Source organism: Podarcis raffonei, chromosome 10 (assembly GCF_027172205.1).
Source record: "Podarcis raffonei isolate rPodRaf1 chromosome 10, rPodRaf1.pri, whole genome shotgun sequence".
NCBI lineage: Eukaryota > Metazoa > Chordata > Lepidosauria > Squamata > Lacertidae > Podarcis > Podarcis raffonei.
The window spans coordinates 16,100,384-16,127,217 of NC_070611.1; the positions used below are offsets into that span (position 1 = coordinate 16,100,384).

At 44.4% G+C, this 26,834-nt stretch overlaps 1 protein-coding gene across 1 annotated transcript in view; it reads right to left on the minus strand.

Annotated features, from left to right (window-relative positions):
* Positions 1-26,076, minus strand: part of IL17REL (interleukin 17 receptor E like) — a 53,667-nt gene extending 27,591 nt beyond the window's left edge. Inside the window, exons 1-4 of the mRNA XM_053406562.1 lie at positions 25,926-26,076; positions 9,255-9,282; positions 3,080-3,229; positions 1,904-2,013 (exon numbers count right to left, since the gene is read on the minus strand). Coding sequence (XP_053262537.1) covers positions 1,904-2,013; positions 3,080-3,229; positions 9,255-9,282; positions 25,926-26,021 — 384 coding nt within the window. The 5' untranslated portion in view covers positions 26,022-26,076. The remainder of the gene's footprint in view (positions 1-1,903; positions 2,014-3,079; positions 3,230-9,254; positions 9,283-25,925) is intronic.
* Positions 26,077-26,834: the final 758 nt, after the last annotated feature.

Below are 26,834 nucleotides of genomic sequence, written 5' to 3' on the forward strand. Positions count from 1 at the left end.
ATGTGTTAAAAAAGGTAAAGGGACTCCTGACCGTTAGGTCCAGTCGCAGATGACTCTGGGGTTGCAGTGCTCATCTCGCTTTATTGGCTTCTGGGTCATGTGGCCAGTATGTGAACCAGAGCAGCGCACAGAAATGCCGTTTACCTTCCCGCCGGAGCGGTACCTATTTATCTACTTGCACTTTGACATGCTTTCAAACTACTAGGTTGGCAGGAGCAGGGACTGAGCAATGGGAGCTCACCCCGTCGCAGGGATTCGAACCGCCGACCTTCTGATCGGCAAGCCCTAGGTCTGTGGTTTAGACCACAGGGCCACCCATCCCCAAAAATATGTGTTTGTTTTAGTTTAAATTGTATTGTTTTAACTGTCTGATGTGTGCCACCATAGGTTCCTTTGGAAGGAAGGGATAATATCTAGCAGAATAAATGAATGAATTGGAGATCAGAATTTCAAGGTTCCTTTCAGATGACATGTTTATAGAGCATCTTTTCGCACAAATTTTGCAATAGCCACTATCTATTGATTATTCATTCTGATTGATTGGTGGGGAGGTTATACAGCATCTCGTCAAGTAATTCCACACTTTTCAGTGCATTTTCCCATCACTTTCTGTACCCCAAAAAGTAAAAGGGTAGTGTGATATGGGCTCTTGGATACCCCATAAGGGAAAAGGGCAATTTTTGTTTACAACAGTAGCTTGGAAGCAGGTTTGCTGTGCAAGATTTGAGTTTTGCCCATTGAATCACCCCACAGCCGCCACCGCCCCCCAAAAAACCTAACAGTCTGGAAATGACTCAAGAAAGTGAGGGGGTATGTTAGAACTGACGGTTTTGAAATAAAGGGTTTTCGTGAAGACCGGCAGACATGCGAAGCGAACAGCAGAAGGCATCATTAGTTTTTCATTAACTGTGGATTTATTATATATATATATATATATATATATATATATATATATATAGGCATCTGGGAACAATGACGTGAAATACCCCAAGCCCACACAACACACATACGGCCATTATGGTGCTTTCATAATATCAATGCAAACATAAACCACAGTGTCTTCTTCAGACAGACACGAACCCGTCTGCAAATGTGGTAGCAATTACTATCAAAAGCTTGCTCCTCTCTTATCAGAGCTGCAGATCCTGTTCAAATAGTTTCAGTGCCTGCAGCTCTTCCCTGGTTCAACTATTACTAAGGCAAGGAGCCAAGAAATGGGAATGGCCTGGGGTGGCCCAATAGCACTGTAGGTCAGAAATAAGTTCCTGGGCAAACGTTCATCCCCAGTTCTTCTCAACATCCTACATTCCAAAACCACTTGTTTTCTGGTTTATATTAATGGGGGCAGGGAGACATTGTTAAGCGTAAGCTTCTGCTGTCTCAGTTGTGTATAGACCATCAATTCAACGCACATCACTTTTGCAAAATAATTCTGGGAACTGTACAGTTGTAACTTGGATCCTGAACGACTTGGCTCCTGAAAAAAATTGGCTCCTGAACGATTGAAACCTGGAAGTGAGTGTTTCAGTTCTCAAATTATTTTTGGAAGCCAAACATCTAGCATGGCTTCTGCAGCTTCTGATTGGCTGCAGGACGCTCCTGTAGCCAATCAGAAGCCGCGCTTTGGTTTCCGAACGTTTTGGAAGTCGAAAGGACTTCCAGAACGGATTCCGTTTGACTTCCAAAGTACGACTGTGCTTTGTTAAGGGTGCTGGGAACTTTAGATCTGTGAGGGTAAACTATGGCTCCCAGGATTCTTTGGGGGGGGGTAATGTGATATATATATATATATATATATATATATATATATATATATATATATACACACAGCCTTGCATTTAATAGCTTGTTCTTAAAATCTCAAAATGGCAAAGATTTGACAACAGTGTAATGAAGCATTTACCTTCCTTACAGCAGATTTTACATTTATGTCCTTTGAGATCTTCACTCTTACACACTGAGAGTTCTGCGTTTCCATTGAGAGATAGCAAATTTCCAAGCCACGGATATTTTCTAAAAAGAAATTTAGAAATACTTGTAAGTCTTGCTCTCTTCTCAAACTTATTTGGCCTACCGCCCCCTTTTCAGGAAAAAAAATATTACTCAGCACACACCCACCCCTGGAAATCTATCTTCTTTAAGCAAACAAACAGAAAGATGCAGTGTTGATGGACTTGACCACTGATCGATTATAACTTGTGTGTTTATTTGGAAAATAAAGCAATTGCTACACCTTTATGTTTCATCGGTAAGCATTATTATGTGACCCCTGAGCCAAGGAGATTATTATTATTATTGAATAAAAAGGTAAAGGTACTCCAGACCATTAGGTCCACAAATTACCATAGAGCATACAGTGGTACCTCAAGTTACAGACGCTTCAGGTTACAAACGCTTCAGGTTACAGACTCCGCTAACCCGGAAGTAGTACCTCGGGTTAAGAACTTTGCTTCAGGGTGAGACCAGAAATCGTGCGGCGACAGCGCAACGGCAGCAGGAGGCCCCATTAGCTAAAGTGGTATCTCAGGTTAAGAACAGTTTCAGCTTAAGAATGGACCTCCAGAACGAATTAAGTTCTTAACCTGCGGTACCACTGTATATTCAACACAAAATACAGCGGTAATTTGTTGTTGACAAAGGACAGCTGGACATATAAAGGGCCCCATTACCTTCAGTAGCTTAGGGCCTCATCAAACCTAAATCCGGCCCTATTTCTGAGATTTTCTGAGCTCTTCTTGCCCTTGGGCTGAGCGGAGGAATGAATTTGTTAACTCTCTCTCTCTTCTAGTGTTTCTTCTGCTAGCTGCTCCCCATCCAGTATTTCCCAGCTCCTGCCTTCCGAACTATGCCCCTCTGCGAACCACTGTTCCAAATCTATACAGTCCTCCTGCTCTTGAGAAGATTCAGGGTCAGGGGGTGGGAGCCTTCCTCAGCGTGGTCCCTGACAAAAGGGTTTACCGAAGCCCAGGAAAACCCATTGCCTCTGGCACAACTACCAGATCCAGAGTAGGCATTGTCGCCATCCTGCAATGGCGCCAGACCTGTTTGTTGCTGAGATTCCACATTGAATCCTACTTACCCTCAAGATGTAGTGTCCCCTTAACACTCAAGAAAAGAGAGCATTCCCTTTGTCCTGCACACTTCATGGTGGTCCATAGTTTCATGCTTCTCAGGGTGGTAGGAGAGAGAGAGGCAGAAGCAGGATGGCAGAAGCTGCTAAGAATCCCACCTGTGGATAGACCTATATATTTAAAAGGTGCATGAAAATGGTTTTTTTAAGAGTTGTCCCTAGGAACAATCTCTGCTCATTGGCAAGAGGCTTCTCTTAAAATCCTCTTTGCATGACCAGGCTGCGGCAGCCACAGCCCCCAGGGATTATAAGGAAGGAATAAAGACTCTGACGACGTTACAGTGGTACCTCGGGTTACATACGCTTCAGGTTACATACGCTTCAGGTTACAGACTCTGCTAACCCAGAAATATTACCTCGGGTTAAAAACTTTGCTTCAGGATGAGAACAGAAATGGTGCAGCGGCAGCAGGCGGTCCCATTAGCTAAAGTGGTGCTTCAGGTTAAGAACAGTTTCAGGTTAAGAACGGACCTCTGGAATGAATTAAGTACTTAACCCGAGGTACCACTGTATATGGAATTAAAATTAGGCCACAACTTTATTAAACTTCTGAATGTAGGAAGATCTTGGCTTAGGCCTTGGGCGAGTACCCCTCCCAGCCCCCCAGCCAGGGGAACTGGGGCTCATCAGGGTAAATGGGATATGGGGGTGCTCTGCGAGACGTAAGACCATATCTCCGCACGCAGGGTAGTTCACTGACAACTTTTCAGTGTATGGCCAGTGAAACCCATTATATAACCCCTTTTAAGAGAGGACCCTGGAATCGCCACTGCAGGGGGGTGAGTCCCCACTTCATGCCCCCCCCCAATTATAGGGAAGAAAAGACCAAAGGATTCCTGGAAGAATGGCAGATGAAACTGATTGACTGTATGGGATTGGCAGAAATGACGAGCAGAATCCGTGACCAGGGAGAAGAGTCGGCAGAAGAAGATTGGGAAAAATTTAAGGATTATTTACAGAAATATTGTAAAATTAAGGAATGCTGAATGATGTTGGATTGAAATTGAGTGGTTTCTAGCTGTAATGATATAAAGGAACATGGATGAAAAAAAGGGTTTGGATAGAAAATAAGGTGATATTATAAGCTGTAATGCTTTAAGTTAGGGATTTGCTGAACAAATAACCTGAAATGGAATACAAGAAGGGGAGGTATGAGGAGGTCAGAGAAATTTGTTATTGAAAAGTATGTTTTCTGAACGATATGGTTTTTTTTAATCTTTTTGTTTGTTTTTTGTTTGTATAAAAAATTGGAAACTTTAATAAATATCTTTAAAAAAAAGAAAAGAAAAGAAAAGACCAAAGGATTCCACCCAAGGCTATAACCGCCAAAGTTGTGGCGAATTGCTACGGGGAAGACAAAACCTGCCAATGCAGGAAAATTTCTTCCCGGTTCTTCAACAGCAACCAGTCAAAGACCGCAGCAGTGCCCGCTAAACAGGAAGAAAAAGTTAACCTGAAAATAAGAAAACATTAAACAAAGGGAGGGTAGGGAGGGTGACTCTCCAGAGCCAACTGCCTGGCTATTGTCAGCTCCACCCCTATATATAAATGGGACTGGCCCCACTTCCCAGCAAGAAACTTGATTACTGAGGCTGGGTGTGAACCTGCAAATAATAACACTGAGAGGCAGGCCAGCCCCTGTTTGCCATTAAGCTCCCTGGGAACTGTAGAAGAAGAAGAAGAAGAGTTTGGATTTGATATCCCGCCTTTCACTCCCCTTCAGGAGTCTCAAAGCGGCTAACATTCTCCTTTCCCTTCCTCCCCCACAACAAACACTCTGTGAGGTGAGTGGGGCTGAGAGACTTCAGAGAAGTGTGACTGGCCCAAGGTCACCCAGCAGCTGCATGTGGAGGAGCGGAGACGCGAACCCGGTTCCCCAGATTACGAGACTACCGCTCTTAACCACTACGCCACGCTGTAGCACCACACGCGATCCCGCAAAGGGCGCCCACAATGTAAACTGTGAGTGCTTATTCTCTGCCACTCTACTCCATCATGTCTAGCCAAAATAAACACTACCGTTTCTCCCATATTCTGGAAAGGCTGTAGAGATAGGCTCCTATTATCCGCAGCCTGGTTAACAATAGACCAATACTGGAAACAACCTAAAGAAATCCCCATTGAAACCTGGGTAAACAATATTTGGAATGTGGCTCTATGGGAATGCCTTCCTCGCCACAGAAGAGTAATTAATGGCACTTCCAAGATAGGCACTATTGGCAAGACAAGGCTTCAATTCTTTTCCTTTTTAAATGAGACGGAAGGTACTTTAATTCCACCCTCAACACAAGAATCTTTGTGGAGAGGATACTTGAATTGCAAACCCTCCAAGTGTCCCTCTTTTCCAGGGACATCCTAGATTTAGAGAAGCCATCCCAGTTTCTTGTCTGATCCCAGAATGTCCCACTTTTCCTTAGGCTGTCCCTTTTTTCACTGGAGAAATGTTGGAGGGTATGGAGTTTTCCAACCACCATTGTCTGAAGGCAATCCTGTATATGAAAGGTTTTTTTTAATGTTTTATGTTGTACTATGTTTTTATGTCCGTATAGTTAAAGCCATGGTTTTCCCAGTAGTGATGTATGGAAGTGAGAGCTGGACCATAAAGAAGGCTGATCGCCGAAGAATTGATGCTTTTGAATTATGGTGCTGGAGGAGACTCTTGAGAGTCCCATGGACTGCAAGAAGATCAAACGCATCCATTCTTAAGGAAATCAGCCCTGAGTGCTCACTGGAAGGACAGATCGTGAAGCTGAGGCTCCAATACTTTGGCCACCTCATGAGAACAGAAGACTCCCTGGAGAAGACACTGATGCTGGGAAAGATGGAGGGCACAAGGAGAAGGGGGCGACAGAGGACGAGATGGTTGGATAGTGTTTTCGAGGTTACCAGCATGAGTTTGACCAAACTGCGGGAGGTAGTGGAGGACAGAGGTGCCTGGCGTGCTCTGGTCCATGGGGTCATGAAGAGTCGGACACGACTAAAAGACTAAACAACAACAATGTTTTTATGTATGTTGGAAGCTGCCCAGAGTGGCTGGGGCAACCCAGTAAGATGTGTAGGGTATAAATAGTAAAATTATCCTTATGGGATGGGACGTCCCTATTTTCATCGTGGAACTGTTGGAGAGTATGGAATTGATGATGCATAAATAAACATATTCCTTATGTACTGTGTACTGCATATGAAACTTTATACGACTATACCACTGAACTAGTTACAGAAGTTATATGTTGTTCTTGTATTTACATGAAGACCAATAAAATTATTTTAAAGAGAGAGAGAGAGAGAGAATGTTTTTAAAAGCAAGTGCAATAGCCAGGTTGGGTTGCAAAGCATTTAGGAAGCATTCAAGAGAATAGGGATGTTCATGGTTTCTTCTGCAGACAAAAGCTCAATATTTGCCCTTTCTGATGCGTCAGATCAGAACTGGCTCCACTGGGCCTAGAGTGGTGAAGCTGTGACCCGCCAGATGTTTGCTGAACTACAACTCCCATCAGTAAAGTAGGCCAAGGTTCAGGGATGATGGGAATTGGAGTCCAATATCAGATGAACCAAAGTTTCCTTGGCCCACAGGACCTGAGCTGCTCTGATTATCTTGGGGGGTGGGGACTAAATTAATAGCACACTTAGTGATGTTGGGGTTTTCTTCTTCCACTGTCAAGCCCATTAGATATTTCTGGCAAATTATTACAGTATTGGATTGAGGATTCGTATTCCAAACTGGAAGGACTCCTGCAAAACTGTGGCTAAATGGCAGATTTACACAAGAGGGCACCATAGCCTTCCAAACCATTTGGTCTGAATATTTTGGTTATCACAGACACAAAGATTTCTCATCTACTGATCTTATTTCACATGACTCTATGGCAATCTGATGGAGGGGCTATTGGATTAAATGTTTCTGGTGCTGGCGTTTCTTCTGATGGGTTAATTGATGGGTTATTATTAGGTTTGGGGCATCTTTGGGCTTTTAACCTTCTCAGAAGTTGCTTGGAGACTTTTTGTACTAAGCAACCAGTAAGTCAAAATACAATCATCACCTTCATCAGATCAATACAAGAACTACTGAATGTGGATATTCTTACAAATGCGTGCTACTCACTGTGGAGGAATGCCACAAGGTGCCATGCTTAGGGCTTTTCCAAGGTTATTATGGGAATTTTCATATAAGCATGTTCTGGGGAATCCTGTGGATGTATGGAAGCTTATCAGGGATTCTTCAGAAGGAAGATCAGCAATGACGGAGATCTTTCTCCCAAAGGCAGTTTGCCTAGCACATCTTTCTTGAGAGATGAACAAGCGGGAGACTGCCCCTGATATTCTGGCTTGATCTGTATCTGTATTGGACTTGAAACTGTTTTAGAGAGGTACTTATTCTTGATGTTTTTATGGTTTAATCGCTTCGGGTTGTTTAGGGGAAGCGATTCCTAAATGAAATAAATAATACAACAAGCTCAGTGGCACAGAAGGGTTGGGTATGTTCCAGAGCGTGCAATACGATTCCTGAGATTATTAGACCCAACATGTCTGACCAACTCTCTATATGAATTGAGTGGGTTTCCTACAACATACACTTCTTCCAAGAGTCCTCTGTGACACAGAGGATTCTGTGATATAGGCTAGAGGTGGAAGATAAAATCATTTGGTGAGCATTTTAAATCAAACAGATCTAATTTGCTGGTTTCTGATTTATGTATGCACATCAGAACACAGATATCCACCAGAGTACGCACTTCTCCAAATTTTGCAGTTTTTCCAAAAATATATATGCATATTTTACTGGGAGAGGCAATGAAAAACAAACAGAAATGTGCATTTTAAAGGAAGAATGTGTTTGCCATATGTACAAAGTGCATACAGTTTACATGAAAATTTTGCATGTTTGTTTTATTCGCACACACAAAATTGGGACTTGACTGGCCCTGTGATTCAGCACTTGTGAAACGGACATAGATTGGAAATAGGTTGGTCCATCCATCACTCTTAATTTCAGGGACATGGATTTGAATCCCACATTGGGCAAAAGATTCCTGCATTACAGGGGGTTGGACGGGAGACCCCTGTGGTCCTGTCCAACTCTACAATTCTGTGATTCTATGATCCCTGGGATAGACGGGGGGGAAATGCAGAAGTGGATAGCAGCCCATGAAGGTAAAAAGTTTGAAAGCTGCTGACGTTAGGCATTAAGAAAGTAGGAAGCACAAATATTCAGTGGTGATGGAATGATAATTTCTATGTGAAGGTAAAGGGACCCCTGACCATTAGGTCCAGTCGCGGACGACTCTGGGGTTGCGGCGCTCATCTCGCTTTACTGGCCGAGGGAGCTGGCATGCAGCTTCCAGGTCATGTGGCCAGCCTGACTAAGCCACTTCTGGCGAACCAGAGCAGCGCACAGAAACGCCGTTTACCTTCCTGCTGGAGCGGTACCTATTTATCAACTTGCACTTTGACATGCTTTCGAACTGCTAGGTTGGCAGGAGCAGGGACCGAGCAATGGGAGCTCACCCCGTCACGGGGATTCGAACCACAAACCTTCTGATCGGCAAGTCCTAGGCTCTGTGATTTAACCCACAGTGCCACTGGTCACTAACAGCTGAACTAAGAGATCTTATGCAGAAGCCTTAGTTTCCACATGGAGGTGTTCCTTTGCTTAATAGTGTCTCTGTATAAAAGCCAGGCCCCATTTTTATATTAGATTTAAGGCTGCTATTCAAGTCTTTCATGTGCTGTTGCATACAGTGGTACCTCGGGTTACATATGCTTCAGGTTATATGCGCTTCAGATTACAGACTCCGCTAACCCAGAAATAGTACCTCAGGTTAAGAAATTTGCTTCAGGATGAGAACAGAAATCGTGTGGTGGCGGTGCAGTGGCAGTGGGAGGCCCCATTAGCTAAAGTAGTACCTCAGGTTAAGAACAGTTTCAGGTTAAGAACGGACCTCCAGAACGAATTAAGTTCTTAACCCGAGGTACCACTGTATTTTGGCAAGCCAGCCATTGAGAATCACTGGTGATGTCTACAGCTGAGCAGGCAATTTCAAGCGGCAAACTCTAAAGTAGCTTTGAAGTCCACTTGGGTATTTTAATACTTTAATTTCTAGAACAGTGAAAAGGTTATACTTACTAGAAGTTTGTGTTCTGCAAAGAAATCCCTGAAGGAGGAAAAATGAAAAAAAAAAGCCGTTAGTTTAAACTGTGTGTCTAAGGAATAAAAGGCACTCTTCTTACAAAGTTATTATGTATGACAATGACAAGCATATGTTCAGACATGATCAGCGGCAGAGAAGGGCACTCTGAAAGTCCAATCCTTAAAAAATAAGGTAAAATTATTGGTTCTTCGGGGATAGACATGGGAAACCTGTGACCCTCCAAATGTTGTTATCCCAGCTTCCAGCAGCCCCTGTCAGCATATCTGTGCGTCAGGGATGATGGCAGTAAGGAGCCCAGAAAACATTAGAGAACCACAGTTTCCCCACCCCTTTATGGACCAAAACACCTGTAACCAGGATTCAAACTATAGTTAGATGACCAGAAAACAGTGGGGAGAAAATGTTGGTCCAGAACCTTTTCTGTCCTTATGACATCAGATGATTGACAGCTGTGTTGCCCTGCTCACCTGTCAAAGTTCTTAATGCACAAGGGCACCAGCTCAGGGTGGCGGTGGACTGGTCTTTTTTGGGTCCCCTGAATAATACAGCCTTGCAAGTCAAACTTGGAAGTCAAACATCTAAAATTGTTATTTGATCCAAAGGGAACAACTAGAGCAGTTCCTTTGATCTGATCTGTTCCTTGGGTAATCCACGATCTTGCCTTCTCTCAGAAGATCAAGATTTTTGGCTGCCAACCTGCTTAAAGCTCCGAGGCTTCATGGGAATAAAAGCACAGCCTTTCTCTTGAGAGAGGTGGACAATGAACAGTTAGTACTTTTTCGGACCTTGACTGTTGCCGTTTCATGACACACACCCCATTGCAAAACCTCCCCAAAAAAAACAGCTGCCTGAGGCAGCTGACTTAATTGGCCAAATGATAGGCCCTGCCTCAGTTCCTCCACAAGATTCAGATGTGTTTATTTGCATCTATGCATCCAACCATCACAGAGCAAAAGCTTGGCAAGCAGAGGGGAAATTGTACAGAAACTTGCATTCAATTATGCAAAAACATAGGCAGACTGAAAATTCCGAAACTCCCTGGCAGAATACCATTTCACAAGCATATATATATATATATATATATATATATATATATATATATATACACATATACAGTGGTGCCTCGCAAGACTAAATTAATCCGTTCCGCGAGTCTCTTCATCTTGTGGTTTTTTCGTCTTGCGAAGCACGGCTATTAGCGGCTTAGCGGCTATTAATGGCTTAGCAGCTTAGCGGCTTTAAGAAAAAGGAAACGAACTCGCAAGACGTTTTCGTCTTGCGAAGCAAGCCCATAGGGAAATTCGTCTTGCGAAGCACCTCAAAAAACGAAAAACCCTTTCGTCTAGCAAGTTTTTCGTCTTGCGAGGCATTCGTCTTGCGGGGCACCACTGTATATATGTATATGTGTGTGTGTATATAAATGTGTGTGTGTGTGTATACACACACACACACACACACAGTGCTTTTTTTCTATAAAAAAATGTTTAGGGGTACTCTCATTTTCCTACTCATGTTGAAATACTGCCCCTCGATGAGGCCAAACTTAGATTTACAAAATGTTTAGGCATAATATGCGTACCCCTGCATCCCCCCAGAAAAAGCAGTGTGTGTGTGTGTGTGTGTGTGTGTCTGTGTGTGTGTATTTTCTGTTAGTATTAAATGATGCATTTATTTTTAAGATTTCCTACGCGCCCTTCAGCCGAGGTCAGCTTACAACATTACGTTATCCAGTTATAAAAGCAAGCAAAACAACGACAGCTGTACAAGCAGTGAAACTGTTCCAGTCCAAAGCAGGGCAAGGATGGCGTGGCTGACTGCTTTTGTTTGGGTTGGGTTGTGTTTTTTAAGAACTCTGGATATTTGGGGAAATTTATTTCTGAGAATTCTTTGCGGTGACCCGCTAACCTACATTCAGCAGAAGAATTAGGCAAAACATGACTCATAAATTACCCAAGAAGTACTTTTTCCCCATCTGTATAATTTGCTCAGTCGCACTGTGTACACACATGTTGTAATAATTAAGGGTGTCGTGGAAAAGAAGAAAGGGGGGGCACTGTTCAAACAGGCCACCAGGGGTGAGCATCAGTAGAGTGCAGTGATTTTTTTTTCCCATAGGGGAACAGTTAGGGCCGGAGGCAACAGCTTGAGAGGATGGGGGGGGTGATGTCCTGACATCGTGCATGTGAGAATTGCGCCTCCCTCCTGAAGCCAGGTAGAAGCTTCCGGGGCTTTGGGAAAGAAGTGCCGGATCTCTCACAGGATGCTGGAGCCCTGCTGCCGCTTCCCAAAGCTGGGTGGGCTTGGAGAATGTGGCGGGAGCGCTCTGTTTTATTATTATTACAAAAATTATTATTACTTTTATTTTGACAAAGTAATAGGTAAAGGTACCCCTGACCATTAGGTCCAGTCACGGACAACTCTGGGGTTGCGGTGCTCATCTTGCTCTATAGGCCAAGGGAGCCGGCGTTTGTCCGCAGACAGCTTCCGGGTCATGTGGCCAGCATGACTAAGCCGCTTAGACCATAGCGAGAGGTGTTGAAATTTTGGGAAGTTGGATAGTTACAATGGAATGTTCTCGGGGGTGGGGTGCACATTATTATTCTTATTTATTTATGATTATTACTTTGTCAAGGACACGGGTGACGCTGTGGTCTAAACCACAGAGGCTAGGGCTTGCCAATTGGAAGGTCGGCGGTTCGAATCCCCGCGACGGGGTGAGCTCCTGTTGCTCGGTCCCTGCTCCTGCCCACCTAGCAGTTTGAAAGCACGTCAAAGTTCAAGTAGATAAATAGGTACTGCTCTGGGTGGAAGGTAAATGTCGTTTCTGTGCGCTGCTCTGGTTCACCAGAAGCGGCTTAGTCATGCTGGTCACATGACCCGGAAGCTGTCTGTGGACAAACGCCAGCTCCCTCAGCCTATAGAGCGAGATGAGCGCGCCACCCCAGAGTCGTCTGCAACTGGACCTAATGGTTGGGGTACATTTACCTTTTAGCTCCAGGATTCCACATTCTTCCACAAGACCCTGCCAAAGTATTCAGAGCATCCTTTGAGACTTTTCTTCAAGCCTTCCTGCCTTCAGAGGTGAGGCAACTTGCAAAGGGGCTTTTTCCATGCAGTCCTTCGGCTTGAGAATGTCTTCTCCAAGAAGGCTTACTAGGCAGTGAGAATTATGTCTTTTTTGCCCATAACATTCCATGGCCCTGTGCCAATTGAAACACCTTTTCAATTTGTTGATCTTTTAGGCCATTTATGTTTCCGATTTATTTATTTTTAATACAGTTATATTTACTGCAGGTCTAATGGTTTATGTCACTGTTGTGCGGCTCTCTTTTTAAATGCTTTCGCTGTGCTTAATTTTCTTACAAGTCACTCTGGGGGAGATCTTTTGGACTGAAGAAACAGGATTTGCACAAAACAAACACCATTTTTTATTTCTCTTGCTCTTTGTCTATTTGCATCGATGGAATTTGTTTGGGGGGGAATGGAGGGGTATAAGCATGCCAGCACACACATGAGTATGGTCATGATTGCTATCAGTGTCAAAGAGATAAGAAATGGATCTCTGTCAAATTTACTGCCTGATTTGCAAAGTCAGATTCCGTTTCCTGGTACAAGGGAAAGAAGACTGCTGAGTCATTCTTCTCTACACAATAAAGAGGGACCTGATATCTCTGCTTATCAGTAAAGCTGGGCACAATATAATTTGCATGCATATTAAAAGTGTGTTCCTCATCACACATAAAACTAGCCAGGAGCAGAAGTCTCAAACTCTCACTTCTCGGGTGTGGATTTGCTTGAGCATTTTTTTGCTGTTTGGTTAATGGCATCAGGATCTTGAGGAAGGCAAATAAATGTACAAAGATAAACTGCTATTGTTACGCACCAACCCAATCGTCACAGCTGTGTGAGATTCCAGGGATTCTAGATGCTTGCCTGGGGTTTGTGTTAGCTTTGGAAACAAGGCACAGCAAAGACTGTAGTGTCTTTATCATATATGGATTATTTACACATATATACAACCTGAATCTTGGATAGAGGGGTGTACAGCATTACATTCAAGAGGGTCTCATAGGCACAGTCCCTGGGTTCAAGCAGCCATCAGCCTTCCTGCCTGTTGCTCTGCAGCTTGGCTTGATACCCCCCCCCTTCCATAACTCCTAATTTTGCACTAGGCAGCTGCCTAGATGGCTTTTCCATTGCCTCACAGCTTTCCGACTTTTCCTTTAGAACACACCAGGGCAAATTGCAAACCTGAAACTCTACTACGGGTCTTTGTTCTTCTACCCAACTCAAGGAAAGACACCTCTCTCTCGCAAGATCCCTAACGGCTTATCACTTTCCTTTTTTCTTCCTTAATGGCCCATCCTAGGTGATCTCCTGAACATGCCTGGTTTGATTTTAACATGCTAAATCCAGTGTCCAGCACCTGGGAATTAGAAGTGTGGTCCAGGAGTTAGAAGGCAGGTCAAGGCACCCACAAACTCATAACGCTATAATGCGATGAGTATGGGACTTGTCTTGCTGTTATCATTTTTCTTTGCTGTTTCCAGTCGATTATCAGCAATAAAGTTCTTTGTTTTGTTTTCAGTAGGTTATCAGCAATAAAGTTCTTTGTTTTGTTTTCAGCTTCTTCCTGGCTGGTGGATTGTATTATCGTAGGTCAAAGTGGAAGCTATAGGTTGAGCTATGGAACAGTCCCTCCTATTGGTTAAAATCAGGCTGCACACCCTCCTAGGCCACATCTCTCCGGACCAGACTATTCATCGCAGTGGTGTAGCATGGGTTGCTAGTGCCCGGGACAACGCAGAGGGGATGGGAAGGAGAGAAACAGACGGAGTACACATGCACATTCAACTGCTTAACAGCATCAGCATCACCCAGGGGGTTGCAGCTGCAGAGATAAGAGTCGTCCCTTTGTCTGGAGAGGTCATTTCCTGGTTTGAATGGAGAAGCTGTTTTCAACAGAGCCTACTTACGGAAGTGCACAGCTGCACCAGGTATTGAAATGTTGCACCCCCTAACACTTTTGCATCTGGGGAAACTGCCCTTGTCTCCCCCCCCCCATCCTTCCCATGCTACACCACTGATTCACCAGCCTTGTTTTCACCCTCACTGGATATTTTTACTTGGCTAGCAGGTGCCCTTGATCTCTGAAAATGCTTCCTGCTCACCTGGATAGAGACAGAGAGGGACATGTGCTTAGAGACTTGCCCCCTGTACAAAAATAAAATTAGCGTTTTCTGCTCTGCCCACCACCAGAATGTGCACACACACACACATCCTGATGCCACTGAGACAACTTTTTCAAGGAAATACACTTAGGAACTGTAGCCTTTTCAACGTCATCGGAAAGATTTGATTTCGCCTTTACCGGGGACTGTCCCTTAGCTCAGCCTACTAGCCAAGATATATATAGCTAAGATGAAGCCATACTGAAGAAGCTTAGTGCGAACAGCAATCCACAAACCAGGAAGAAGTTTAAAAGGGAAACAAAACAAAAGACAAGCGTTCTTTATTGCCCGTACTGGAATTATACAAGGAAGTAATGAATAAAATGCTGACAGTAATTATAAAAAAAAAAGACCTGTGAAAGCATTCTGAGGGAAAGGGAATGTTGCCTTAAATGATCTCAAACAAACATGCTGATTTTGGCTTCCCCGTGTCCGAAAGGGTACACAAACTGTCTTAAGAGCATGACTGCGCAGCGTTTGATGTCATACGTATCCCTGACCTGGAGCCAGGTATGGAGTCCTGCAAGGACAAACCAGCGAGGCTCCTCAGGGGGTCTCTGCCATGGGAGCATATTCACCAAGTGCTTTTCCAGCTGCACTGGTCCCCAGTGGAGTACAGGGTCAGATTTAAGGTGCTGGTTTTGACCTTTAAAGCCCTTCACAGCCTAGGACCCTTATACCTACAGGACCGCCTCTCCTGGTATGCCCCACAGAGGACCTTAAGGTCCATAAATAGCAAAACCCTAGAGGTCCCGGGCCCTAAGGAAGTTAGATTAGCCTCAACCAGAGCCCTCCCCAGCCAGGACCGGGCTCAGGGCAGCTAACACCAGGTATAAAACAATTGATTAAAATACAACTTAAAAACAAGATTAAAATACAACATTAAAATGCAGCCTCATTTCAGTAGAAACTCAAATCAAAAACTTTTTGGGGATGAAAACATCAAATCTTCACCAAGGCCAACTATCTACACTGGTCATACATGGGCCAGAAAAAAAGCCAAGGAAGTCCCCAAATAGGAGTTCCATCACAGAAGGAGAAAGGTAAGAGGGGAAGGGGATCAAGTTGATAACAAGCCAAAGGCTAGGCTGAACAACTCTGTCTTACAGGGCCTGCGGAAAGAAATCAGATCCTGCAGGACCCTGGTCTCATGAGACAGAGTGTTCCACCAGGTCAGAGCCAGTGTTGAAAAGGTCCTGGCTATGGTTGATGCCCTGCCACGGGTCCTGCCTGGTATATGTGCACCACGGGTGCCAATAAAGGGTGAGGCACCAGCTCAGCTGAGAGAACCAAGATGGGGAGCATCTCCACTCAATTTAACTCCCACCCCCCCCAGCCCAGCACAAGGGGGGTTAGTAAGTATAGTGATAGCGTGGTTTAAGAACAGTTTAGATTATGAACAACTTGGATTAAGAACGCTGCAATCCCGGAAGTAGGTGTTTTGGTTTGTGAACTTTGCCGTGCGATAAGAACCTGTTTTGCTTCCTGTCGAGTGTGTTGCATTTGTAAAATTGAGTCCCCCGCTGCTATGGGAAAGCACGCCTTGGTATAAGAATGTTTTGGTTTAAGAACGGACTTCCAGAATTCAATGTCTTGACCAGAAGTCATAAACAATCTGTCCCTGTCAACATCAACAGAAGATACCGTATTTTTTGCCCTATAGGACGCACTTTTCCCCCTCCAAAAATGAAGGGGAAATGTGTGTGCGTCCTATGGGGCGAATGCAGGCTTCGCGGACCTCTCCGCAAGCAGCGGGAGCGCTCCCGCTGCTTGCGGAGAGTTGCCTGCATGCTGAAGCCTGCGCGCGCTGAGCTCAGCGCGTCCAGGCTTCGCAGACCTCTCCACAAGCAGCGGGAGCGCTCCCGCTGCTTGCAGAGAGTTGCCTGCATGCTGAAGCCTGCGCGCGCTGAGCTCAGTGCATCCAGGCTTCACGGACCTATCCGCAAGCAGTGGGAGCGCTCCCGCTGCTTGCGGAGAGTTGCCTGCATGCTGAAGCCTGCACGCGCTGAGATCAGCGCGTCCAGGCTTCGCGGACCTCTCCGCAAGCAGCGGCAGCCAACGCTGGGCTCCCACGGCTTGCAGAGAGCTGCCTGTTTGGGGGCTAAGGTCGGGGGAAGCTCGGGTGGGCCGCCCCAGCCCCTCGCCTGGGGGGAAAATAATTTTTTCCCCTTTATTTCCCCCCCAAAAAACTAGGTGCGCCTTATGGGACGGTGCGTCCTATAGGGCGAAAAATACGGTAATAACCATCAAAACATATACAGCCAAATCATAGACACTCCTCATGGGTTTCTAGAGGAGAAGCAGACTCGCTACAGCAAAAATCAAATATCATCCTCTTGCTGTCAGCAAGCAAGAGCTTTACACTAGTGGCCAAAATTGTGGAAACCTTTTGGAAAAGGGGTATTTCTGATGTTTGATGGCTCATAACACCACTTTTGGGGGGGGGGGAACCATACCATAAAATTATAAATCAGTGGAAAGATAATTTAATGAAGAATGCAATGCAACAAGGTTTGTTCAATTATCTGTATTCTATCCAAAGTTATAGCCAAATAACCAGAAAAAGGAAGCACAACTTGCTCAGGTCAATATGCCGTAGCTTGCCTTCATTTGAATGTAGCCAAGGAATGGGGCAGGAACCTTTCTACATATGTGGTGGGAGTGCAAAGAGATAGTGGGATTCTGGAAAATATCTATAACGAACTGGAAAAGATTTTTAGATTTTCATTTGGAAAAAAAACCAGACTCCTTTCTCCTAGGTATCATGTCAGAGGAAATAAAAAGAACGGTCAGACCAATATTTATGTACGCAACTATGGTGACAAGGTTATTGATGGCCAAAAATTGGAAAAGTAGCAGCGTCCCAACTAAAACAGACTGGTTATCTAAAATGATGGAATACTTCCATATTGCCAAACTAATAGGGAAGATAAGAGGAGATATGGTACAAAAAGTGAATAAGGAGTGGGCTATCTTTAAGGAATACATCAAAATTTATGTGGAAAAAGTAGAATTTCTGACAGATATTGAGTGAATCCAGAAAATGATTAGAGTGAAAGGAGAGTAAAGTCAAGATAGAAGAAGAGATTAAAGAAATAATGAAATGTGTTTAAGCTAGTTGGAAAAATAAAGTAGCATAACAAGAACGGCTGGAAGTCAAGTCACTTGGTGGGTGTGGGGTAGGTGTGTAGGTATGTTGATATGTACAGTATAGGTAGGTATTATATAGAGTAATGTAGGTATGATTTATGTTATGAAAATAAGGTACAGTGGTACCTCGGGTTAAGTACTTAATTCGTTCCGGAGGTCCGTTCTTAACCTGAAACTGTTCTTAACCTGAAGCACCACTTTAGCTAATGGGGCCTCCTGCTGCCGCCGCTCCGCAATTTCTGTTCTCATCCTGAAGCAAAGCTCTTAACCTGAAGCACTATTTCTGGGTTAGCGGAGTCTGTAACCTGAAGCATATGTAACCGGAAGCGTATGTAACTTGAGGTACCACTGTAGTGTGTTGTGTTGTGTATGTGTATTGTGTAAATGTGTATGTATATGTTTTATATGTTAATAAAATTTAAATTTAAAAAATTTTTAAAAATGAATGTAGCCAATGAGCACGAGTGTTTAAAGAGCCAATCAGCTGTTATGAGCCATCAAACCTCAGAAATACACTTTCCCCAAAAAGGTTTCCACAATTTTGGCCACTTGTGTAGCTAACTGGGCAGACCGGTGAATTCTATTTGCAAGAAAGAGGATACAGATTTGCGTGGACAGGCGGAGTCCCCAGATCCCGCGCGGTCCCCCCCCCTCCGTCATGTGGAATAACGACTCAAGACAACGTGCTATGGGATTAAATTGGCCACAACTTTATTAAATTTCAAATGTGGGTAGACCTTGGCTCAGGCATTGGGCGTTCTCCCTCCCCAGTCCCCAGCCAGGGACCTAGGGAGCATCAGGGTTATCCAGTGTGTGGGGGGGGGGCCGGCTCTGGAGAACATATGTTCAAGCAGAGATAGCCGCCCCCGTTACGCCGCCGCCGCAGGAGAGAGCAATGACGACCTTTCGGCGTACGGTCAAAGCCTCCCTTCAGAAAACCCTTTAACGGGGAACCCTGGTATCGCCGCCGCAAAGAGGAAGATGGACTAAAGGATTCCGCCCAAGGCCTGATACCGCCAAAGTTGTGACGTTTTGCTACGGGAAAGGCGAAACCTGCCAATGCAGGGAAATTCCTTTCCGGCCCTTTAACAGCGACCTTAACGTAGCAGCGCCCGCATACCTATGAAGAAATGTTAACCTGCAAAACCTGTGAAGAAAATTTAACTTGCAAAATAAGACATTAACTGAGGGTGGATAGGGTGGGAGAAGCTCTGGAGCCAAGTGAGGATTCCCAGGTAAGATCCTCCCTCTATTGTGTGGGCAGGTAGTCCCTCCCCTACCTGGCCTGGTCTCCTTGGCAACGCTTCCCCCAGGCGGGATTGGACAACTGACTGAGGTAGGCGGGGACTTCCAGGTATCCCACCTGAGGGAAGGCAAAGCCAAGCCTATGCTGATGGAGCCGCTCCAGATCTAGGGCTGCGCGCGTCCACGCAAAGGGCGCCCCCCGTTTTAAGCGGGGAGCGGTCATTCTGTTTCAGCAACTGTGGCAGAACAATGTCATTTCTCCTGCAAACCATTTGAGGCAGTTAACTTAATCACAGGAGGAAAAAAATCTCTCTTTTGTGGTCTATAAATAGTTTGGCATGGGGAAGGCACATTCCAGAATGAGGAGGAAGCCTGGGGTCGGGTGAACCTTTGATGATAAGTCCAAAAGCAGGGATGAAATTCAAGCCCTGAGTGGATGTCAAGCACAGTCCCTTGACACAGTTCAGAGAAAAAGAAATCATAGGAATGTTATAGGAAGGTCCTTTCGACTGAGTCAGACTCTTGGCTCATCTAGCTTATATTGCCTGCACTAACTCGCAGTGGATGCCCCGGATTTCAGGCAGGGAATCTCTGTGGAGATGTTGGGGATTGAACCCAATGACTTCTGCGTGTAAAGCGATTGCTCTAACCACTGTGCTATAGCCTCTCACTATTGTCACCCACATCATGCATTGAAAGAACTGTTATAACACTTGGCTTGCACCAGAGAAACTACTGTGTTGACAGTGCTGAGAATTGTCAGAATCCCCTTCGCAGAGCTATGGTTCCTTACAACCTCATCAAGGTTCCCTAGGAACTGTAGTTTGTTAAGCGTGCTGGGAATTGGAGCTCTGTATACTAGTTTCCAGGATTACAGCGCAGTGCTTTTAAATGTATGGTGTGCATCCAAGCAGAGGGCCTTCTCGGTAGTGGCGCCCGCCTTGTGGGACGCTCTCCCATCAGATTTCAAGGAAAGAAACAACTATCTGACTTTTAGAAGACACCTGAAGGCAGCCCTGTTTAGAGATGTTTCTAATGTTTGATTTTTTATCATGTTTTAAATATTCTGTTAAGAGCCGTGGAGAGTGGCTGGGGAGACCCAGCCAGATGGGTGGAGTATAAGTAATAAATTGTTGTTGTTGTTGTTGTTGTTTAGCTGTGTCCGACTCTTCGTGTCTGATGTCTTGTGTTTTAATTTGTTGGGAGCCTCCCAGAGTGGCTGGGGTAGATCAGTCAGATGGGCAGCAAATAAAAATTTTATTATTATTATTCAGCCTCAAAACGGTATGAGTGCTTTAAAGGAATGGCGTTGATGTGACGTAACCTACAAAATCCTGCGCTCTTAAAAATTCCACTGCTGATTCAAATAGCATGGAAATATGCGGGCAAGTAAGGGCAACTCCAAGTAGTCCTCTTTTCTTTCTCGGGACTAGTTGTGACTTTTAATAGAGCACAGAACAAACAAAGCAAACATGTTCGTTAGACACTTGTAGGTCATCACCAAAGAATGCTGGAACTAAAGATGTGTAAGGAGCCTCAAGGGATCTTTGCCAACGCAAGTGATCAATGGAAACCTGCGCTCATCTCCTGCTCATCTTGGTCTGAAAGGTCAAGCATGACCAAGGCAGAGCTTCGATCTGATTAGGTGCCCTCTAGAACACAGGAACACATTGATGCTTTTGAATTATGGTGCTGGAGGAGACTCTTGAGAGTCCCATGGACTGCAAGAAGAACAAACCTCTTCATTCTGAAGGAAATCAGCCCTAAGTGCTCACTGGAAGGACAGATCCTGAAGCTGAGGCTCCAATACTTTGGCCACCTCATGAGAAGAGAAGACTCCCTGGAAAAGACCCTGATGTTGGGAAAGATGGAGGGCACAAGGAGAAGGGGATGACAGAGGACGAGATGGTTGGATAGTGTTCTTGAAGCTACCAGCATGAGTTTGACCAAACTATGGGAGGCAGTGGAAGACAGGAGTGCCTGGCATGCTCTGGTCCATGGGGTCACGAAGAGTCGGACACGACTAAATGACTAAACAACAACAACAACAACAGAACACAGGAAAGGGAAAGAAGAAGAAGAAAGCTTTCAGGCAGGGTGCTGGAGAAGTCATTAAGCTTCCTAGCACTGTTCAAAGTGCTGGTTTTGACCTATAAAGCTCAGTTCCCCAGGACCTCAACGACCATCTCTCCCCATATAAAGCGACCTGGACCCTGAAATCATAATCTGAGGTTCTTCGTTGTTTGGCTCCTCCATGAAAGATCTGGAAGGTGGCAACATAAGAACGGGCCTTTTTGTGGTGGCTCCCTGTCTGTGGAATGCTCTCCCCAGATAAGCTCACCTGGCACCCTCCCTACATATCTTGAGGAGCTGGGAGAATATGTTTCTCTGTAACCAGGCCTTTGGCTGATTAACATCCTATGGTCTTTTAAATGCTTTGCAGGGAGGGCGGGTTTATCACTTGTTCTTGTTTCATTATGTATTTTGTGTTTTTCCCGTTTTGTATTTTTATGCTGTGAACCGCCTTGGAGGCAGGGCGGTATGAAAATGTAATAACTAAATAAATAATACCCTAAAGCCGTAAGCCACAAGCCCGAACCACTGCGAAGTATTTGCCCATAAATTATGGCGATCACAGCTTTCCCCAGGTGTTAATGTTGTGCAGGTTTCAACACACACAGGTTACAGGCTACTTAGGTGAGCCATAACAAAGGTTAAGAGGCCAAAGCCATAACAGGGAGAGAACTCCCTCATGATTCATTGACTGCTTTTTAAAACAAACTTTCCTCTGACAGGGAAATCCCAGCTTACCTTAATCATTTCCTCCTCTGCATATTCTTTCAGAGAGAGAGGCAGAGACAGAGAGAAAGAGAGCTCCACGTTTTAGCACTTTTCTTCTTGTGAAAAAAGAGCAAGCAACATAAAGATACAATTAAAACCATGGAGTTTCCCTGTAATACTCCGCTAGATAATATTCTATATGTTTACTCAGAAGCAAGTCCCATTGTGTTGGGGGGGGGTTACTCACTACTAAGTGTGTCATTTGCTGCTAAATTATCAGGGGTCCAAAAGAACTGACCTGGTTAGATAACCTACAACACCTTTAAAATAGGCTTGCCGCCAGTTTTTGCAATTATTTCATTTTTCGTCGCATGCATTGCTTTTAGAAACAGAAAAGCTACACAAGCAAAAGCAGGAAAAGTTCAGTCTTCCTGGTGGGGGTGGGCTGGGGGTGCCCTGTAATAATTAATATACAGACTGAGCACAGAGAACAAACCGAATGAAAATGCAGTCCGCATAAAATTCTCTCTTAACAATTCACCTTGAAGTTTCAGAATTTCATGGCTGTTCTGCAGAAACTGAAGAACCAAATCAGTGGACCATACTTTTAACCAGTGCTATTTTTCTAAGAAAAGAGGTGCCAGATGGCTCCAGCTGGGGGGAGAAGCCCTTCTATTAATGTATTTTTAAAACATTTGAAATTATGGCAGTGGGTATAATTTCACCACTGATTTAATGAGTGGAATGTCTTACTGCTGGGTGCTTAAATGAACACCCTAAGATGATTATCTCCCAATACTCCTCTGTCAATTTGGACTTGTTCTGCATTTCAAACATGTATCCGAGGGCATTCTCGTCAGTAGACACTTCCTGAAGGAATTGCTTGCTTATGATGGAGCGGGGCTGCTTTCTAGTCCAAATAGTTTGCTCCCTGCCAGTGGCATAGCAGGGCTTGCTGATGCCCGGAAAGGGGAAAGTGCTGTGTCCCCCTGCTGGTGGTGGTGGCTACACGGCTTAGCAACTCTCCCGGCTTGACCAGCCCAGAGGTGACCCCTCGCCGGCCACAAGGAGAAGGAGGCACCACCCCAGCCCCGAAGGACCAGTGCAGGTATGGCTTGGCTCCCCACGGTTCCAGAAGGCGGCAGGAACTCAGTCGCATGAAGGAGACTGTTGTGGGGGTGCCTTTTTGCACCCGGGGCCATTGCCCCTCTGCCCCGACACACTATACCATTGCCCTCCCAAACTTAAAAAAAGCCCTGATGTTTGCTACCTCTGTTTTTAACACAGATATAAAACCTTCATGGTCAGCAATGTCATTTTGATTTCTCTTCCATATGAACAAAACTCACACATGACACAAGTTGCTCAAGAAAGGTATGTTTGAGGGTGAATTCAGGCACTGTATTCTTTAGGTATACAGTGGTACCTCAGGTTACATACGCTTCAGGTTACATACGCTTCAGGTTACAGACTCCGCTAACCCAGAAATAGTGCTTCAGGTTAAGAACTTTGCTTCAGGGTGAGAACAGAAATCGTGCTCCAGCGGTGCGGCGGCAGCAGGAGGCCCCATTAGCTAAAGTGGTACCTCAGGTTAAGAACAGTTTCAGGTTAAGAATGGACCTCTGGAACGAATTAAGTACTTAACCCAAGGTACCACTGTACAATATCTGACTACGTCGTGATGTATTTGCAGGAACTCAGTGCGCTCTGTTTGAGTTTTGGAAAACGTTTCATTTCATTTTTTCATTGGTTTTTTAAAAATAAGGGGGGACGACCTAGTTATCGTATAAGAAATTAACAACTGTGTGCATCGCCTGATGAATTGCATGTGTGAAGGAGCCGTTACAGATTAATAGCAATGAGATTTCGACATATTGCCAGATGTCATCACCTCGTAATAACTTCCAATGAGAGCAAGTCACATTGAGCAGGAGGGAGTCAACAAGCAGCAAGTCACCCAAAATGAAGTATGAATCAGCCCTTCGAGAAGTGACTCCTGTTATCCAACAAGAGCAATCGTAATTGATTCATGTTAGTTTTCCGGAAGAAAACCAGCTTGTTCCAAACTTTTAAAACTACCCAGTGAGTTTAGCCCTTTTTCTGTAAATGTGATAACACACAGGGGTCAACAGACGTTTTCAGCAGCGGTCCACAGTCCCTCAGACCTTGTGGGAGGCCAGACTATATTTTGGGGAGGGGGGTATGAACGAATTCCTATGCCCCACAAATAACCCAGAGATGCATTTTAAATAAAAGCACACATTCTACTCATGCAAAAACACGCTGAGTCCTGGACCGTCCACAGGCCAGATTTAGAAGGTGATTGGGCAGGATCTGGACCCTGGGCCTTAGTTTGCCTAGGTAAAGGTAAAGGGACCCCTGACCATTAGGTCCAGTCATGGCCGACTCTGGGGTTGCGGCGCTCATCTCGCTTTACTGGCCAAGGGAGCCGGCGTATAGCTTCAAGGTCATGTGGCCAGCATGACTAAGCCGCTTCTGGCAAACCAGAGCAGCGCACGGAAACACCATTTACCTTCCCGCCGGAGCGGTACGTATTTATCTACTTGCACTTTGACGTGCTTTCGAAGTGCTAGGTTGGCAGGAGCAGGGACCAAGCAATGGGAGCTCACCCCGTCACGGGGATTTGAACCGCCGACCTTGTGATCGGCAAGTCCTAGGCTCTGTGGTTTAACCCACAGCGCCACCCGTGTCCCTTTAGTTTGCCTACCCATGCACAAATCCCACCATCTAGCTGAGCACTGCTTATAAGGACTAGCAGTAGCTCTTTTAAGATTTCAGACTCCCCCAACCTTAAAAATGACAGGTACTGAACTTGGCATCTTTGACATGGAAATCTGTTACCGAATTCCAGTCCTTTGTCCATGCTGAATAGCCTTGCAGTGCTGAGGATCAATCATTTAAAAGGGGGAGGGGTGTGCATATACAGTGGTACCTCGAGTTACACACGCTTCAGGTTACATACGCTTCAGGTTACAGACTCTGCTAACCCAGAAATAGTACCTCGGGTTAATAACTTTGCTTCAGGATGAGAATAGAAATCGCCCGGTGGCAGCAGGAGGCCCCATTAGCTAAAGTGGTGCTTCAGGTTAAGAACAGACCTCCAGAACGAATTACGTAGTTCTTAACCTGAGGTACCACTGTAACCCGCTTGGAAGGACTGGTTAGCATAAACCCTATCCTGTTATGAGAAAGGATGCATGGCAACATTTTGTTGCAGCTACCTGCTGTTAGCAAACTCACTGCACTTCTTAACACCGTGTGGCTCTCAGCTAAAAACTTTGCTTTCATAAACCGCTCAACCTTGTTTCACTACTCGAATTGTACAGTATTCCACTTCAGCATATCTGCAGGACTGCCCCCAAGTGGAGATACCTTGAAAAGTCAGTATTCTTAAAGCAGTCATTCAATCTGAAAATGACATGGTTGTAGTGGTGCTGTTTATTTATCTCATTTATATCCAGTACACAGCCCAAGCCTAAGAAGTGCACAAGCCCACAGGAATGAATGAGTTTGAAGTTTTGACCTAAATTAGTTTATTTTCCAGCTCCTGGCGATCATATAAATCAATGAGTGCTTGATATGAAAGCAGATAGTCGGTGAGGATATAAAACAATTCTGTGATCAGTTTAGGCAGAAATGTTTTGTTAATTTCATCAGTGTTCATAGTTTACAAGCAAATATGACCAGCATCAAAATGATCAGCACACTATCCTAACATGGACTGAATTATATCTGTCTGATTTTTCTCTCTCATTTCCTCTTTTATATTTTTAATATTTGGGGGGGGGGGACAGTTGCTGAAAGCTTGTGCTACTAAGTGTTTAGTATCAAGCATAACCAGAAAGAGTTCAGCATTGCTAACTTCAAAATAGAGATTTATTTTAATTTTTTTTTTTTTTGCAGCCACAAAATCCGTTTCTATGAATTTTTGGCACACTGTATGGGTGCTATCTGAACGCTGCTCATATCCACAACAGACCATTAATTTAAATGGGTCTACTCAGAGTATAATTAACATTGGCTATTGCCCTATGTTTTTATTTTACATTTTTAGGGAAAGCTCAATGGAATATATATTTCTTTTTGTTGAAATACACAGCCCCCACCTGAAAACTGGCACATGTAAGAAGTTTTTCATGAGTATATCAGGTGCTTCCAGTTATCAGCATTTAATTTACTTATTCAGAGACAACAGATATAGAGGAAACTGTAACATACCTGAGAACATGTCAGTCCACACTCTTCAATCCTGGGAATGAGCTGATAGCCATAAGCTCCCCAAAACATTGCAAAAATCTGCAACTTAAATAGCATCTTTACTTTTATAAAAAGTTTCTTTTCTTTTCTGGTTTTTAAAATTATGACTACAGTATTTTAAAATAAGCTACCCTTTGATTTATCCTGTAGAAACAGCTGTTGCACTCTGAGAAACTAAGTTTAAATACTGTGATATGATGAGTTCAGTTCAAGCACCTCCTTCTTTCTTTCAGCTTGACTCCTCCTCTTTTAAAAAAACAACAACGTGCAAGGCCGATTTTTTAAAAAAACCAACCCCCCTTGTATTTTAAAACAACTCCAGCCAGATGACTCACAAGATTCTGGAAGTGAAATCCCAGACAGTCATCTTCCTTCTTAAATTCAAATAGCTGAAATTTTGAATCAAACTTGCTTAGTCAGAAAAACTTTTACTACTGTTTTGAGTCACTGTGTAAATATTTTGCCTTAATCATAATTTTGGTTGTAAAGTTTAAAGTTATTACCATGAGTTGAAAAAAAGTGTGAGCACAGAGATAGGTGGTTATGCAAGAATTTGTGTTCACTTTCAATGCTATAAACAGTTCTTTTCTCCGGCTTCTAATGCTTTAGAGCACAAAAGTCCCTCGGCAATGTGCCAAAATATATCAATTTCTCGGTGATGTAGCCACTCCCATATCTTTCCTATGGAGGCCAGACACCAGCATTCTGCTTTTGGGAGAAACAAGCAATGGTTTAGCACAGCAAGCACAGCTGGAAGATAAAAAGGTAGAAAGTTTTAAAATGAAAGTACAGTGGTACCTCGGGTTAAAAACTTAATTTGTTCCGGAGGTCCGTTCTTCACCTGAAACTGTTCTTAACCTGAAGCACCAC